Consider the following 14,835-nt stretch of genomic DNA (forward strand, 5'->3'; position numbering starts at 1 on the left):
CCTTCCCCTTTGTTACACAGGGGTCACCTGCTGTTACACCGTTAAACAAAAGTAGGGAGAAACTTCCAGAAAGAAAGACAATAGAAATGAAGACAAAGGGAAATATATTTAATAAAAATATAAACTATAACTATACAATTATGGCATGTAGCCACAGTCCTCAGGCAAAAAAAGAACAAATTTGAAAATTAGAACGTGCAGAGTGTTCCAAGTAGAAAACGGAAATTTTTCTTGTCAATTTCTAATCGTATTAATGCTGAACTCAGTGCTTTATCAAGAAGCTATACAATTTTGGCATAAGTTTTATTTATTTATCTATTTCTATAAATGTTAGAGAATTCTAACAACAGACTGTCAAACGATAACAAGTTGATGTTAAGAGAGGAGAAAGTTAAATGTTGATTGAATAAACAGAGTAGTCTTGCAAGTCCACAACCAAATATGGGCATGACAGCTGCAACCAAGTGACATCTTTAAGTCACCTCTGAACCAACACCTGCAAAATCAACCTTTGTCTCTAACAACAGCAGATCACATGATCAACTTTCCCAGGCCAACGAGGATAAAAGGAGACAGAAGTGAAAGTTTAGTGTGGAGTACCTGGAAGAAGTGGAAATACATAGACGTAGATGAAGGTAGCGAACATCCAGAGTAAAGATAGAGGAGTTCAATCCACCAACTACCCGGCAGACCATACGCAGTGGACCTTGGGGGACCTATTCCACGTCAAGGGAACAACGCCATACAGAACCTACCAATCCAACTTCCATCTGTCACCAAGCAATCTCCAGACAATAACCATATACTCTTTCATCTACTGAGAAGATAGCATTCTCCCTATGAGGTATTTCTGCTAATTGGCATTTGTAATTTGGTCGGATTTGTCTTGAGAGATCGCATCACCAATTCGAGATGCAATTTCTCAGATAAGCCTGATACGCACTTGCGGCATAGGTAGTAGAATAGTCAAGACGCATTGTAATATTTGATTAAAAAAAAGTCCACTTGTAACAACATAAAACCATTTTAATGTCATATTTGAAGCACTCCCAAATTCACAAAATTAGATTACAAATTTTATTTAACATAGAAAAAACTACATGTTCAGTCCTAAGGTCAGAGTTTACTTCTTAGAATGACTGTGAGTGGTACTCTCCCCTACCTGACTTTGGTNATACAGAACCTACCAATCCAACTTCCATCTGTCACCAAGCAATCTCCAGACAATAACCATATACTCTTTCATCTACTGAGAAGATAGCATTCTCCCTATGAGGTATTTCTGCTAATTGGCATTTGTAATTTGGTCGGATTTGTCTTGAGAGATCGCATCACCAATTCGAGATGCAATTTCTCAGATAAGCCTGATACGCACTTGCGGTATAGGTAGTAGAATAGTCAAGACGCATTGTAATATTTGATATTATCTGTATGTAATTGCCATATTTAGTCATATAGCATGTATTTTCTCACGTATCCTAGCTTAGATATATATTAAACTTTTGTTATGTTTGTTAAACTTGTTTGCCTGTCTCTCACTCAGGAAATGGACACCCTCTCAACTTACCTGCACGCACTCCACTCAACACTTTAATTGACCCTCCTAATCATCATTTAAGAATCGTGAATTAGGATGCGATTTAGTATTATCCTAACTGGTGTCAGTCCCAATGTCTGACGGATTTCATCAACCTGCCGACTCCCCGAAAGCCATCCCAGAAAACAAGATCGGGTCTCACCGACCTGTTGCCGAGTAAGTGGTCACTAGAGATTGTAAGTGGTCTCACAGATCTCTAGTTCAGACAAGTAGAAAAATGTGTAAAAAGTGTCTTAGAATCCATTTAATATATTATATTTAATTTTATTACAAAACTAAAATGTAACTTTTCTATGATGTAGAGAAAGAAATATCACTTTTAATTGAGTAAATATAAAAAAATACAAAATTTTCAAGCACTTTCAAGCTTAATAACTTGTCATTTTTGTTTCTTAAGATGAGTCATTAAGCTCAAAAGTGCATAAACTTCAGTTTTTGTATTTATTACTCCATTAAAAGTAACACTTTTTTCTTAAATTACATTTGTTATATTTACATTACTTTTATAGAAAGTTTTGTTTGTTTACATCTATTTTTGTTTCTATCAAAACAGAAGACGTATTCAATAACTCCTGCCAAAATATTAGCAATGTAACTCTAAAAATGCTGTTTTGAAATAATTGTTTTCATAGTTTTTATCAAAGGTTTAATATTTCCTTCCTATTCAACTATTTGAGTTATCCAATTGATTGTTTTGCTTGTAGCTAGAGCACTTTTTATGTGAAGGTGTTCTAGCAGATTAGTTTTCCTTATCTTTCCAGTTAGTACATCATTTTTAAATTTTATTATTGGTGTAACTAACATCAATACAACATAAAAATTTCAAGTTTTGACCACTTTGTGGTGGAATATTGACATTACACATACATTTTACCATAAACGATTGAAAGTCTCATGGTGCATGTAATTCAAAATAGATGATTTCAGAATTATGTCACTAATGTGCTCAGCAGGAGACAAGTTAATCTGTTTTAAATGATAAAATATATATATATATGTAACTATCAATTTATAAAATTTCTAACTCTATAAACTATGAAACTGACTATAATTTAAGTTAAATTGAAATCAGAAAAATGCGGAATTTAGTATTTAGACAAATGTAATGACTGATTAAATGTATTACTCAAAAATGCATTATTTGGTTTTGATAATTTTTTCTAAATTTTATATATATAATTTTGAAAGATTTTAAGAAAAATTAAGTTAATTAACTTGTTTTTCACTTATTAAATAAAGTAAATTGAAATAATGTATTAATCTAATAGAAATGCAATACTTACTTAAGACTAATTACATATGCTCCATTTTGTTTAGGACTTATTCTAAGCAAAAATGTTCCAGTTGGAAGTTTTTCTATTTTAGCAGTGGCAGTATCACGGTCCATTGTTCCTGAAAACCTGTTAGAGAGCATTTATTTAGTACTAATCTTTACTTAATCATACTATAAACAAGTAAACAAAAATTTTAAATTTCCTTTCCTTTCTGACTTGTGGAGGATTATTGACCTCTTAACTCTAAAATATTTAATAAAAAATGAAGTAAAATCAAAAATTAAAGGTTAAAAAAAACAAACCAGTTTCCAGCAAAGAGAAAAACTTTTTTATTACTGTACACTTTCCCCCAGAGTCAGAAAGAAAAGGAAATTAAAAATTTTTGTGTACTTGTTTATAGTACAGTTAAGTAAAGATTAGTAATAAGTTCTGACTCCATTGCTTTTTAGAATTATATTTTTTACATTATATTTATTTAGTAATTATTTAGCAAATTTTAATAACTTTATTTATATATGTATAGTTAAATGAAAAAATTAATAAATGATAAAAATCATATACATTGGTGCCTCGTATAACGTACTTAATCCGTTCCAGGTTCACGTCCATTAAGTGAAAAGTCCGTTATACGAAACACATTTTTCCATAGAAATACATGTTAAAACATATAATTCTAATATAATGCTAACTTCACTCTTTCTGATGATGTCTTGCTTTGTTTCAATTGAAATCACCTTTCTGTTTTTTTTTTAGAAGCCATGATTTGCACAACACTTGAATAAATGTAAATACCCTGCAATGAGGTGATGTACGTAATAAACAAGGGAGCAAGCCGAATCCTAACAGGAGCTCTGTACTTCAGATATACTAATAATATATTCTAATAATACTAATATATTATAAAAATAGCAGATTGTCATTGGCAACGGCAAAAGAGTGGAAACATCATTCGCACTTGTTTGCAGAAAGACCGTTGTTTGCCTCACGTAACTGCCGAACGGAAAGTCCGTTGTTTGCAGCATCCGTTATAGGAGGCACCACTGTGGTTTGAATAGTTTGAAAATGTTTTCTTTAATTATACAAAATAAATTTTAAAATTTAGTTTCTATTCTAAAAATTTAGTACTTTAGTTATAAAAAGAAATACATTAAAATAAAATAAATGCAGAAACAAAATTTTAGGACTAATTTAATTATATATAGTATCTAAATTAATTAAATTTTTAAACATGTATAGAATATAAATTTGTAATAAAACTAAATTATAAATGGATGTTTACAAGTAAAATGTCCATCATATAAAATTTAATTCATAATATTGGAAAAGTTATAAATTTGCAAAGAAACTGCAGCAGAACCAGGCAAAGTGAAAGTGTTAATGATCATTGCATATGACTTCCAATAAGTCCTCTTGTCTTACTTTATCTTTATTTACTCCTGATACTGCCAGAGCATAATCGGGTTAAATACAGAGATATATCAAAGCACAGGTAAATACATACATAGTAACAGAGAGATAACGTACAAACAGTATGACAATAGAGAAGAAGTATGAACAGATGGTGAAATGACCGATACAAATCAACCGATATGATACGTAACTTGAGAGTAGAATAACATGTACAGCAGTATAAAATAGACAATACTAATACCGTGTTTCCCCGAAAATAAGACAGTGTCTTATATTAATTTTTGCTCTAAAAAATGCACTAGGTCTTATTTTCAGGGGGATGTCTTATATTTCCATGAAGACGAATTCACATTTATTGTTGAACAATACGCTAAACAGGTTCGAGAGAACACCTTGCGACACATTCAACTTAACCTTTTTATAGTGTCCACATCGAGCTCGATGACCAATTAGTGCTTACTGAACCGTAGCACTATGCAAATGTGATGTGGCGTGATTCCCAGCCGACCAATTAGCGATCACCAGCGATAACATTATGCAAATCTGTGATTCCCAAGCCATAGTCTTATGCAAATCATGCCGTGTGGCGTAATTGTCTGCTGACCAATCAGTGGCTGTACTTTCAACTATCTGTCGATGACTGTTACGACTAAAAGAAAACTTACCTAGGTCTTACTTTCAGGGGGAGGTCTTATATTTCGCAATTCAGCAAAATCTGTGCTAGGTCTTATTTTCTGCGGATGTCTTATTTTCGGGGAAACACGGTAGTAATAATAAACATTACACAGATATAGGTTGCAGCAGAACGAATAATGATATGTACAATAACGTATAGGGAGCAAATGAAGACAGTGCCTGATGACAGACTTGACCAACTTAATTAATGAATGACAGAGCATATGTGATACTTATGAATCAATTTTTTGAATGCTTGTAGGTGTCACTATCCTTAAGAAGGACATGAAGTTCAAAAGGTCAATTAATACCCCTGTGGCTAAGAGCAAGGGCAAGCTCATGCCTAGAATCCTCGGTCATTGGACACATGTATATATAGTGCTCAACCCCATCACAGCAATTACAGATGGTACAGATGTCTGTTGCAGATTTGCCAAACCTCTGTAAGTAGGCCCCAAATCTCCCATGCTCAGTGAAGAATTGGGTGGTTTCAAAGTCCGGACTAACCCAATGGTGAAAAAGGTGGTCATGAATAGATGGAAAAACATTCCTGGCAAGGCTATTGTAGCTATCCCATCTTTGCTGCCAGAGATCCAAGCTGTAGTTCCAATGTATTTACAATGCGGTCTTCATTCCCATTATCTCATATGCTGTGGCTGTCTGGGAAAGCAGTGTCTTTCTCAGTCACAACTACCGCCGTCTTCAATCTGCTCAGCATAGGGCCCTTCTCAGGCTCACAAGAGCATATTCTACTGCCTCAAATTATTCTCTTCAGGTCATCAGTTGGAAAACACCTCTGGATCTTCATTTGAGGCACATTGCTTGTACTTATCATATTAGGAAAGGCCACGACATCATTATGTACTCTACCTCCTATGCTGAAGGCACCTATGAGACAGATATACCATTTACCAATCTCCCTCATCCAGCAGTGAGATGTGGGTTTGACACATCCTTTACAGTTGCTGCTGATTATACAATCTTCACAGATGGATCAAAGAATGCAGAGGGCATGGGCTCGGCCTTTGTCGTTTTTGCCAATGAGGACGAAATATATCAGAATTCTGGCACTCCTAACTGCTCTATTAATAATAACGTACAACTACACATCGGAGTTTAATAAATATTACGTACCTCCGAAACCTTTAACTGATGTGAATAAATTTAACATTACTAATGTTTTCAGACCCCTCCTGGGTCCTTCTTCAGGTAAAATCGTCAAACTAACCATTTGTTTCGAAAGAATTTTTCAAAACATCGAACGATAGAACGGCATCACGTGTTCCATATTCCCGAACGTAAAAGTTTCCACGTCATAGCAGAGGCAATTGAAAATATTTTTCTTTTTATTTTTTATATAATTACTGTTGTAAGATCTTTGATGTTAAGCAAAAAACATTATATGCATACTGTCTACCCTTTCGCGGGAGTCCGGCGAAAGTCGCGAATCTGATATGTAGTGTGCAACTTAAGCTCTGCTATCGATCGTCATTTTTGGTAATGTTTTGTTTCAATATGGTACATCTATACATCATTGAATTTGGCATTTCAAGCTCTAAGTGTAAGTGAAATATTTAATTGATCGATAAAGTAATTTCCGAGTTATTTGCGTTTATATATTTGGAACTTTGTTGGCCTCCATCGGGCCCCCGTGTGTGTTTTTTTACGAACTTTCGATGGCTTTGCTAAATACGGCAAGTATTTCACACACTGTCCAAATTTGGTTTTAATTCATCAAGTAATAGCTGAGTAATATTGACTCATAAAAATATCGTTAAACAAAGGACTCAGTACCTCCACGTGATCGACCCAGCCGTTTGGCGTGGTTAAGCCGTGTGGCGCACAGATTTCAGCGATTTTGGTGGCTCTTTTTTGGGATATTAAGGACGGTTTCTGGGACCTTTCAGTGATTGCAGCGGCGGGAGCTAGTTGTTTGTCGTGTGGCTTTTCGCGACAGTTGATTTCTTCTTGCATCTAGTGCGTCGACACTTGTATCGACACTTGCATCTAGTGTGACGTGCCACATTTTTGTTAATTTTACAACGACTCTTATTTCAAACATTCTTCTACTTCCGCACATGGTTAACACATTCGGCATGGCAAGCGACGCCACAACTAAATTATTCTTGATAATTCCCTTGCCTTACTTGATGAGGTCAAGGACTACTGCAACAACAACCCAACTGGGCGTCTAAATAATCTTCACCACGTGAAATATTTGACTGAACAGTTTGCCAAAGTAATCAGCATGGCTGAGGCAACCCTACGTGAGCAAACAATAACCGAGGTAATCGAGAAAAAATTAGCACTCTTGCCCACTAAAGAAGATTTGCAACAAATTATGACTGCATCAGAAGACAAAACCAAAGAAATAGTTGCCGATCTCAAACAGGCAAATAGTCGCAATGTGGGTCCCACCCCTCCTTCCTATAGCACTGTACTTAGATCTGGCTTAAACGTCACCTCATCACAAAAGACGAAGGCTACAAGGCAGGGTAAAGAAGTCCTCCTTATCTACAACAAAGAAGATGATAACAGCGATCAAACCTGGAAAACTTTGCAACAGAATATCCAACCATCTAAACTTGGAATAGGAGTTAATCGCATACGTCGTATCGGATCTGGTGGAGTTTCAATAGACCTAAACAGTCAAGAGGATGTCGAAAAGCTTGAAAAAACCGTTTATGAAAACATCCCCAATCTACAGACTAAAAGACCAAAAAAGAAAAGGCCGCACGTAATTGTATTCTCTGTTCATAAACAAATTGCTAGAGAGGATCTAATTAAGATGGTCTACGAACAGAACGAAATACTAAATCAAAGCTACAATAAAGAAGACTTCAGTGAAAAATTCAATATCAAGTTCAACTCTGGCAAACATGAAGGACAATACTGCAACTGGGTTGTGGAGGTGGCTCCCCAACTAAGACGGCAGCTTCTAATTATTGAGAAATTAAACATCAACTGGTCTCGCTGTACAGTTGCTGACTTTGTTCCAACATTGCAATGTTACAGATGTTGTGGATTCGGTCACTCTACGAAAAATTGTGCGAAGGAAACTCCAATCTGTAGCCACTGTATGGGTGGACACACCTACCGGGAATGTCCTAACCGTAATGCCACTCTGAAATGCACCAACTGCCACCAAGATAAAGCCAATCAGACAACCCATAACGCTCGGGACGGCTCCTGCCCAGTATATCTACGCGTGAAGAATACTATAATTGAAAGAACCGACTATGGATCATAACCCCAATAATATTAGTTTACTACAGGTCAATGTAGGGAGAGGCATTTCCGCCACCTCCCTCCTTGCTACCAAATGCTACAAGTACGACATAATCTTTGTACAGGAGCCCTACTGTCTTTACGACCGTACCGCCTGCCTTCCAACCTTCTGCACTGTGCTCAGGGGCACTGACGCTTACCCCTGGGCCATCACCATTATTACCAACCCCAACCTGTCTATTCTACATCACAGAAATCTTTCCAACAAACATATTGTCTGCAATGAACTAATTTACAATGACAACAGGTATATATTCATCAATGTTTACTGTCCCAGAGAGGCCAATGTAGAACAAACCACCAACAACATCCAAGCCATTATCAATAATTTTACCAATGCTAAAATAATACTTGCCGGTGACATCAATGCACACTCGCCTACCTGGGGAGGAGATAACCTAGACCAACGCGGCAAGTGTTTTGAGGAGCTCATTGCCCAGAACAGTCTTCAGTTGCTGAATAACCCCTTCTCTCAACCTACCTACATCTCTGTGCATGGCGAGACCTGGATAGACGTGACGGCATGCAGTTTGAACTGCTTTACTGATTTCGATGACTGGAGGGTTCTCAGTGATTGCAGCTTAAGCGATCACGCTTATATTTCCTTCCAACTACTGAATCATAATTGCATCACAAACACACCTGCCTTCCCCAAAATTAATTTCAACCTAGCCCGGGCAAACTGGACTGATATTCAAAATTTTCTTGACTCTAACATAATCAACTGTAGTCTCAACAACAGGGAAAGTGCACGCACCGCACTCGATCACAATATCAACGTTATTCAAGAAGCCTATAACCGCCATATTCCAAAAACCTCTCCTCGGCATCGCTCTGTCCCCTGGTGGACCAACAAACTTACCCAACTTCGTAAAATCAACAACAGGCTAAGAAAAAAATATCAAAATTGTGGCACCGAACCTGGCCGTTCAAATCTTAAACATCTTTACCTTAGCCATCAATACACCTATAAACAAGAGATCAAAGAAGCAAAAATCCAATCTTGGAGACAGTTTTGCACGGTCGCCTCAGCCAATCCCTGGGGCTACCTTACGAAGCTCTGCACAAACAGACTCAGGAAAACACAGATCTTAGTTAACAATCAAGCCTTTATGAGCCTGAGAAATAATAAAGCGCCGGGCATTGACAGCATTAATAGTAAACTGGCAAAGGCCATTTGGAAACTGATCCCTGGGCAAATTACCAACATGTACAACAGCTGTCTCCAAACTGCTACATTCCCAGCTAAATGGAAAATAGCCAAAATCATTCCTGTCCCAAAACCCGGGAGGCCCAACGAAGCCAGGCCAATTTCGCTACTCCCTGTCTTTGAGAAAGTCTTGGAGCGGCTCATTACTAATCGACTAACTTGGCACATAGAATCAAACTTCATTCTCAGTGAAGCACAGTACGGCTTCCGCCAGCAACGTTCCTCCTGCGACGCAGTCCACCATGCCACCGAGAACATCAAACGCCTTCTAGACACCTATAAATACGTTTTGGCCGCCAGTCTAGACATTTCCAAAGCGTTTGACTCAGCCTGGTGGCCCCTCATCCTCTTCCAATTAAAGCAAATCAACTGTCCTGCTAATCTCTATTACCTACTCATAGACTACTTACATGAACGGAAGGCCTACCTCCAACAAGGAACACAACACACAGAAAGGAACATCGTCCGTGGGTGCCCACAGGGTTCGGTCTGTGGACCGCTCCTGTGAAACCTCCTGTGATACCTCCTTTTTGACACTTTTCTACAGGAAAACTTCGGACAGGACAATATCACAGCATATGCTGATGACGTCCTTATCCTAATAGGAGGAAATTCTCGAGCGGCTCTAGAAAAAAGGGGTAACGAGACTCTAGCCAAGATCCATGAGTGGGGTACAAAGCGTAAGATTCAATTCAACCCCAATAAGACAAAGTGTGTGGTCTTTAATAAGCCCGGTGGACCTAACCTGTACCTTCGTACTCCTACAATACGCATGAACAACCACTCAATTAAAGTGGAAAAAACCATAAAGTATCTTGGCGTATGGCTGGACCATCGATTGAGTTGGGATGATCACATTAAATACACTGCCAACAGAACCAACATGATCTTCCAGGCGTTCTCTCAGATAGCCCGCAGGAAATGGGGCCTAAACTCCAATGCAATGAGTATCATCTATGACTATATATACACGCCTATCATTACATATGCGTGTGGCAGTTGGGGCTGGGCGGCCAAAAAGGTGCATTCCCACAGGAAGCTAATATCTTCTCAACGAAAAGGTCTCATACTAATCTCGAGAGCATATCGTACCACACCAAACAGTAGTTTACAAGTTATCACTAAGAAACCACCTATAACAGATATTATCAACGCTAAGTATGAGCTCTGGAGACTCAAGACGGGTCACAGCATCAGCACCATCAACTATGACATACCAGCCACAAGTTACGAAAAAATGAGCCCAGTTGCTGACCTTACCGCTCCCTACATCAACGATCATATCAGCACAAATCCTCCTACCGAACCCGACCTGAAAATCTACACCGACGGCTCTGGGATTAACGACAACATAGGCTGCGCCTTCGCCGCCTACAAAAATAATCAGGAAATTTATCATCAAGGATTTCGGCTAGATAGCCTTTGCACGGTTTTCCAAGCCGAGCTAAAGGCAGTCCACATGGCCATAAACTGGGCCGAAGAAAATCACAATCAACAGAGCATCTCAATCTATACAGACTGTCAGTCTGCTATTGACCTCATCAACAGTAACAAGCCTCATCCTATTGCCACCGCAATTAAGAAATCTGCTCTTAACTCGAACAACCACTACTTTATTAGCTGGACCTGCGGACACCAAGGAACCATCGGAAATGAACGTGCAGACCAACTAGCTAAGACTGCCGCCAACGATAACTCCCTCCAGCCTATATATTGCAAGCTGAGTCTTCCTAAAATCAAAAAAATCCTCTATAACGATCTACTACTACGATGGCAGAATTCCTGGTGCCACAACCATAGCAACTCCACCTTCAACTTTATTCCAGACATCCTCAAGCACCATAACTGTAACAAGCATTGGTACCCCATCGATCCAGACATCACCCGATTCATCAGTGGCCACGGCAAGTTCTCCAGCTTCCTGCATAGGTTTGCTAATAAACGCACCCCTCTCTGCGCCATCTGCGGGGAGGTTGATGGCCCAGACCACTACTTATACAGATGTGTTGGCCTCGAACAAGAAAGGCTCGCTATTGAGCTTGCCGCCAAGAATTTGAACATACCATGGCCCTGTCAGCAGCATGAGCTTATCAACAACAAAGAACTGTTTTTGCTTCTACAAAACCTTGTACACAGCCATGCCCTGATCGCCACTACTACTACGAGGGACTAACCACGTTTTCCTATCCTACCATTTGTTGTTGTGATGTTCTTCCTTTTTGTTTATAATAAGCTGCTTTATTTAATTACTATACAACTTGTCCTTGTTAACGTGTAACACGTGCAATATATTGTATATATCCTGTATTTACTTTAATGTAAATGTTACATCAATCTGTTTCATATATTGTATTATAAATATCGAATTGTATTATAAATATTGTATCTGTATATACTCACCGATTTACTCTTCCTATTGTAACTATGCACTGTATTACTTTTATATTTTAATATTTGATCAATTATTATAACCATTTATGTACACATCTTACCAATTTAATGTTATTGTATTTCTCTGTATCGAATCCTGGCAATGCTATGCGGTACTGGGAATGTACTATTTATAGTATCTAATAAACGATATTGATTGATTGTCTACCCTTTCGTCCTCCTTGCTTAAGTTTACGACTTCCTTAATCTTCCTGTTGCATTAGGGCTTGCCAAGCCAAAGATAGAGAGATTTCATCCCTGGAATTAATGGGTGATGAATCGTTGTATGCCCTGTATATCTCTATCTGCTCTAACCACTTGAGATGGTCTGCATATGGGGTGGTGGTGATTAACTTGGCATTTGAGAAGTCTGCTACGATCTCTGGATCAGACGCGTAAGTGGATAATGATGTGGAACATTTATTAAGTCGAATGTCACGGATGTGTTCTATCTGGTTAGAGCAGATAGAGATATACAGGGCATACAACGATTCATCACCCATTAATTCCAGACATGAAATCTCTCTATCTTTGGCTTGGCAAGCCCTAATGCAACAGGAAGATTAAGGAAGTCGTAAACTTAAGCAAGGAGGACGAAAGGGTAGACAGTATGCATATAATGTTTTTTGCTTAACATCAAAGATCTTACAACAGTAATTATATAAAAAATAAAAAGAAAAATATTTTCAATTGCCTCCGCTATGACGTGGAAACTTTTACGTTCGGGAATATGGAACACGTAATGCCGTTCTATCGTTCGATGTTTTGAAAAATTCTTTCGAAACGAATGGTTAGTTTGACGATTTTACCTGAAGAAGGACTCAGGAGGGGTCTGAAAACGTTAGTAATGTTAAATTTATTCACATCGGTTAAAGGTTTCGGAGGTACATAATATTTAACTGCTCTATATTCCAGGCAGAACTCTGTGCCATTTACAAGGCTGTTCAATGGTGTGAAGCCAATCTTACTGGAAGTAGAGTTACAATTTGCTCTGATAGTGCTTCAGCAATCAACGCACTTAGGAATCCCAACAACCTTCACCCTCTGGTTAGGAAGATTCTAAACTATATACCTTGTGCTCAGAACTCCTATTCCCTCAAATGAGTGAGAGGCCATCAGGGTGTCCTAGGTAATGAACGTGCAGATCTGCTTGCTAGGGAGGCTGCAATAATCAGTATCTCTGGCCCTTTCAAGTATTCAGTGCTATCTGCCTCTTTTCTGAAAGCTCCTCTTGTCTTACAGTTGTATCACAGAGACAGACAGTTAACACTAGATACTATTGCCACTTCCTTGATCATTGTTTCATCTAGCAATTTGTTTCAAAAGGCCCAGTTGCTAAAACACATCCAGTTGTCTTGCATGACAATGTGTGCAGCCATTTATTGCAAAGTGAGGACATTGCTAAGCAATCCTCACTTGTGCAAAAAATGGCTAGTGGAGAATACTAGAACACCTATCTTACTCATCTGATAGGACTGTGACCTATTCCTAAAAATGAAAATTTCTTAGAAGTAAACACTTCTGAGACATTGACAGCAGTTTGTAATCCAACAAAGATGTTCTGGATAAATTTAAGGAATTTCCATTTATTGCCATTTCTGCAAGTAATTCAGAGCATAAGACACTCAATTTGCAAGGTAGGCACTTTCCCAGTTTCATTGTTAAGATGTGGCAAACACTGGAAACTGCAATGCATACTTTGGCACAAATTTTTTGGAAACTCCATTAATTAATAATCATTCTCCCATAACCTCTAAATTTTTCCACATGTCTGATGCATTAATCAGATGGCCATCACTGTGCACAATCTTGGCATTCTCTCATATTTCCCATACTACCAATAATAGTTTAACTATTGGGAGGTTCTAGACTCCAACTAAACAATCAAATCTTGCATCTAGTGACTATCATCTGTTTGGATTTTTGAAGAAACACACCTTCAAGAAGAAGTTCTCATCAGATGATGAAGCAGCCAATTTGTCCAGAAGTGGTTTCATATTTGACACAGAATTCTACGCACAAGATATACACAATCTTCCATAGCATTGAGGCAAACACCTCAATTTACGTAGTGAACATATGGAAATATAGTATGAATACATTATGCTACAACAGTGCCAAAGCAGCAGAATCATAGTTTCATAGTAGTCCTCAATCAGAAATTACTTCATAAATACATCAAATTAGAGTATACTAAATATCATTCAGAATATATACACGATCTTTCAAAATGAATGCTACCATTTTAAATTATTTTAATTCTCTTAATTATTATCTAAAAATGTTAAGATGTACATTAAAACATTGGAAAATGTCCAAGTTTCACATTTGCCTATTACAACTTTTCAATGTGTGCAACTGCAACTCATGTCACATAGCACACATCTGACCAATGTTAAAATTCTTCCTACACTTGCTACAGCATATCTGTCACTACTCATTCCTCAGCAGCCACAACTCTACAGCTCCTACAGACTATTCATGTTGCATAATGATAAATGATTCTGACTTGTAAACTGCAGAACAGAAAATGTTTTTGTAGTTGTAGAATTTCCATTTTTGTTTATGGTGCTTCTTATGAAAGATGAAACTCAGGCAGTTATTCCATTGACTGGTGTATATTAAATACTTCTCTAATGATAATTAACATAATTACAGCAATTTAAGATGGTAACATTCATTTAAAAAAAACCCTCTTTAATTTTCATCCTTTTTATATCAAATTTATTAAAAATATTTACAGTAGATCCCCCTATAAGACGGTAGATACGTTCCGTTATTTATGAATCAATTTTGTAGGAATCATAGTTTACGGACTACGGCTGTTTGAAAGGTTTTCTTTCATAAAATTAATCGATTCTAGACTAATTCGACTCAACATTTCCAAAATACGTATATTTTTTTGAAAATAATCCGTATAAACTACGTTATAAACAAAAAATTGTAGGATT

The 14,835-nt window shown here is 37.5% G+C and overlaps 1 protein-coding gene across 1 annotated transcript in view; it reads right to left on the minus strand.

Annotated features, from left to right (window-relative positions):
• The window catches only part of LOC111639800 (protein vav-like), a 34,226-nt gene that overhangs the window by 8,526 nt on the left and 10,865 nt on the right, over nucleotides 1–14,835 (minus strand). The window contains exon 2 of the mRNA XM_023385751.1: nucleotides 2,881–2,997. Within this exon, the coding sequence (XP_023241519.1) occupies nucleotides 2,881–2,984 (104 nt within the window). The 5' untranslated portion in view covers nucleotides 2,985–2,997. The remainder of the gene's footprint in view (nucleotides 1–2,880; nucleotides 2,998–14,835) is intronic.

The sequence above is a fragment of the Centruroides sculpturatus genome, unplaced genomic scaffold, assembly GCF_000671375.1.
Source record: "Centruroides sculpturatus isolate CEXI.00-Female unplaced genomic scaffold, Cexi_2.0 scaffold668, whole genome shotgun sequence".
In the NCBI taxonomy this organism is placed as follows: domain Eukaryota; kingdom Metazoa; phylum Arthropoda; class Arachnida; order Scorpiones; family Buthidae; genus Centruroides; species Centruroides sculpturatus.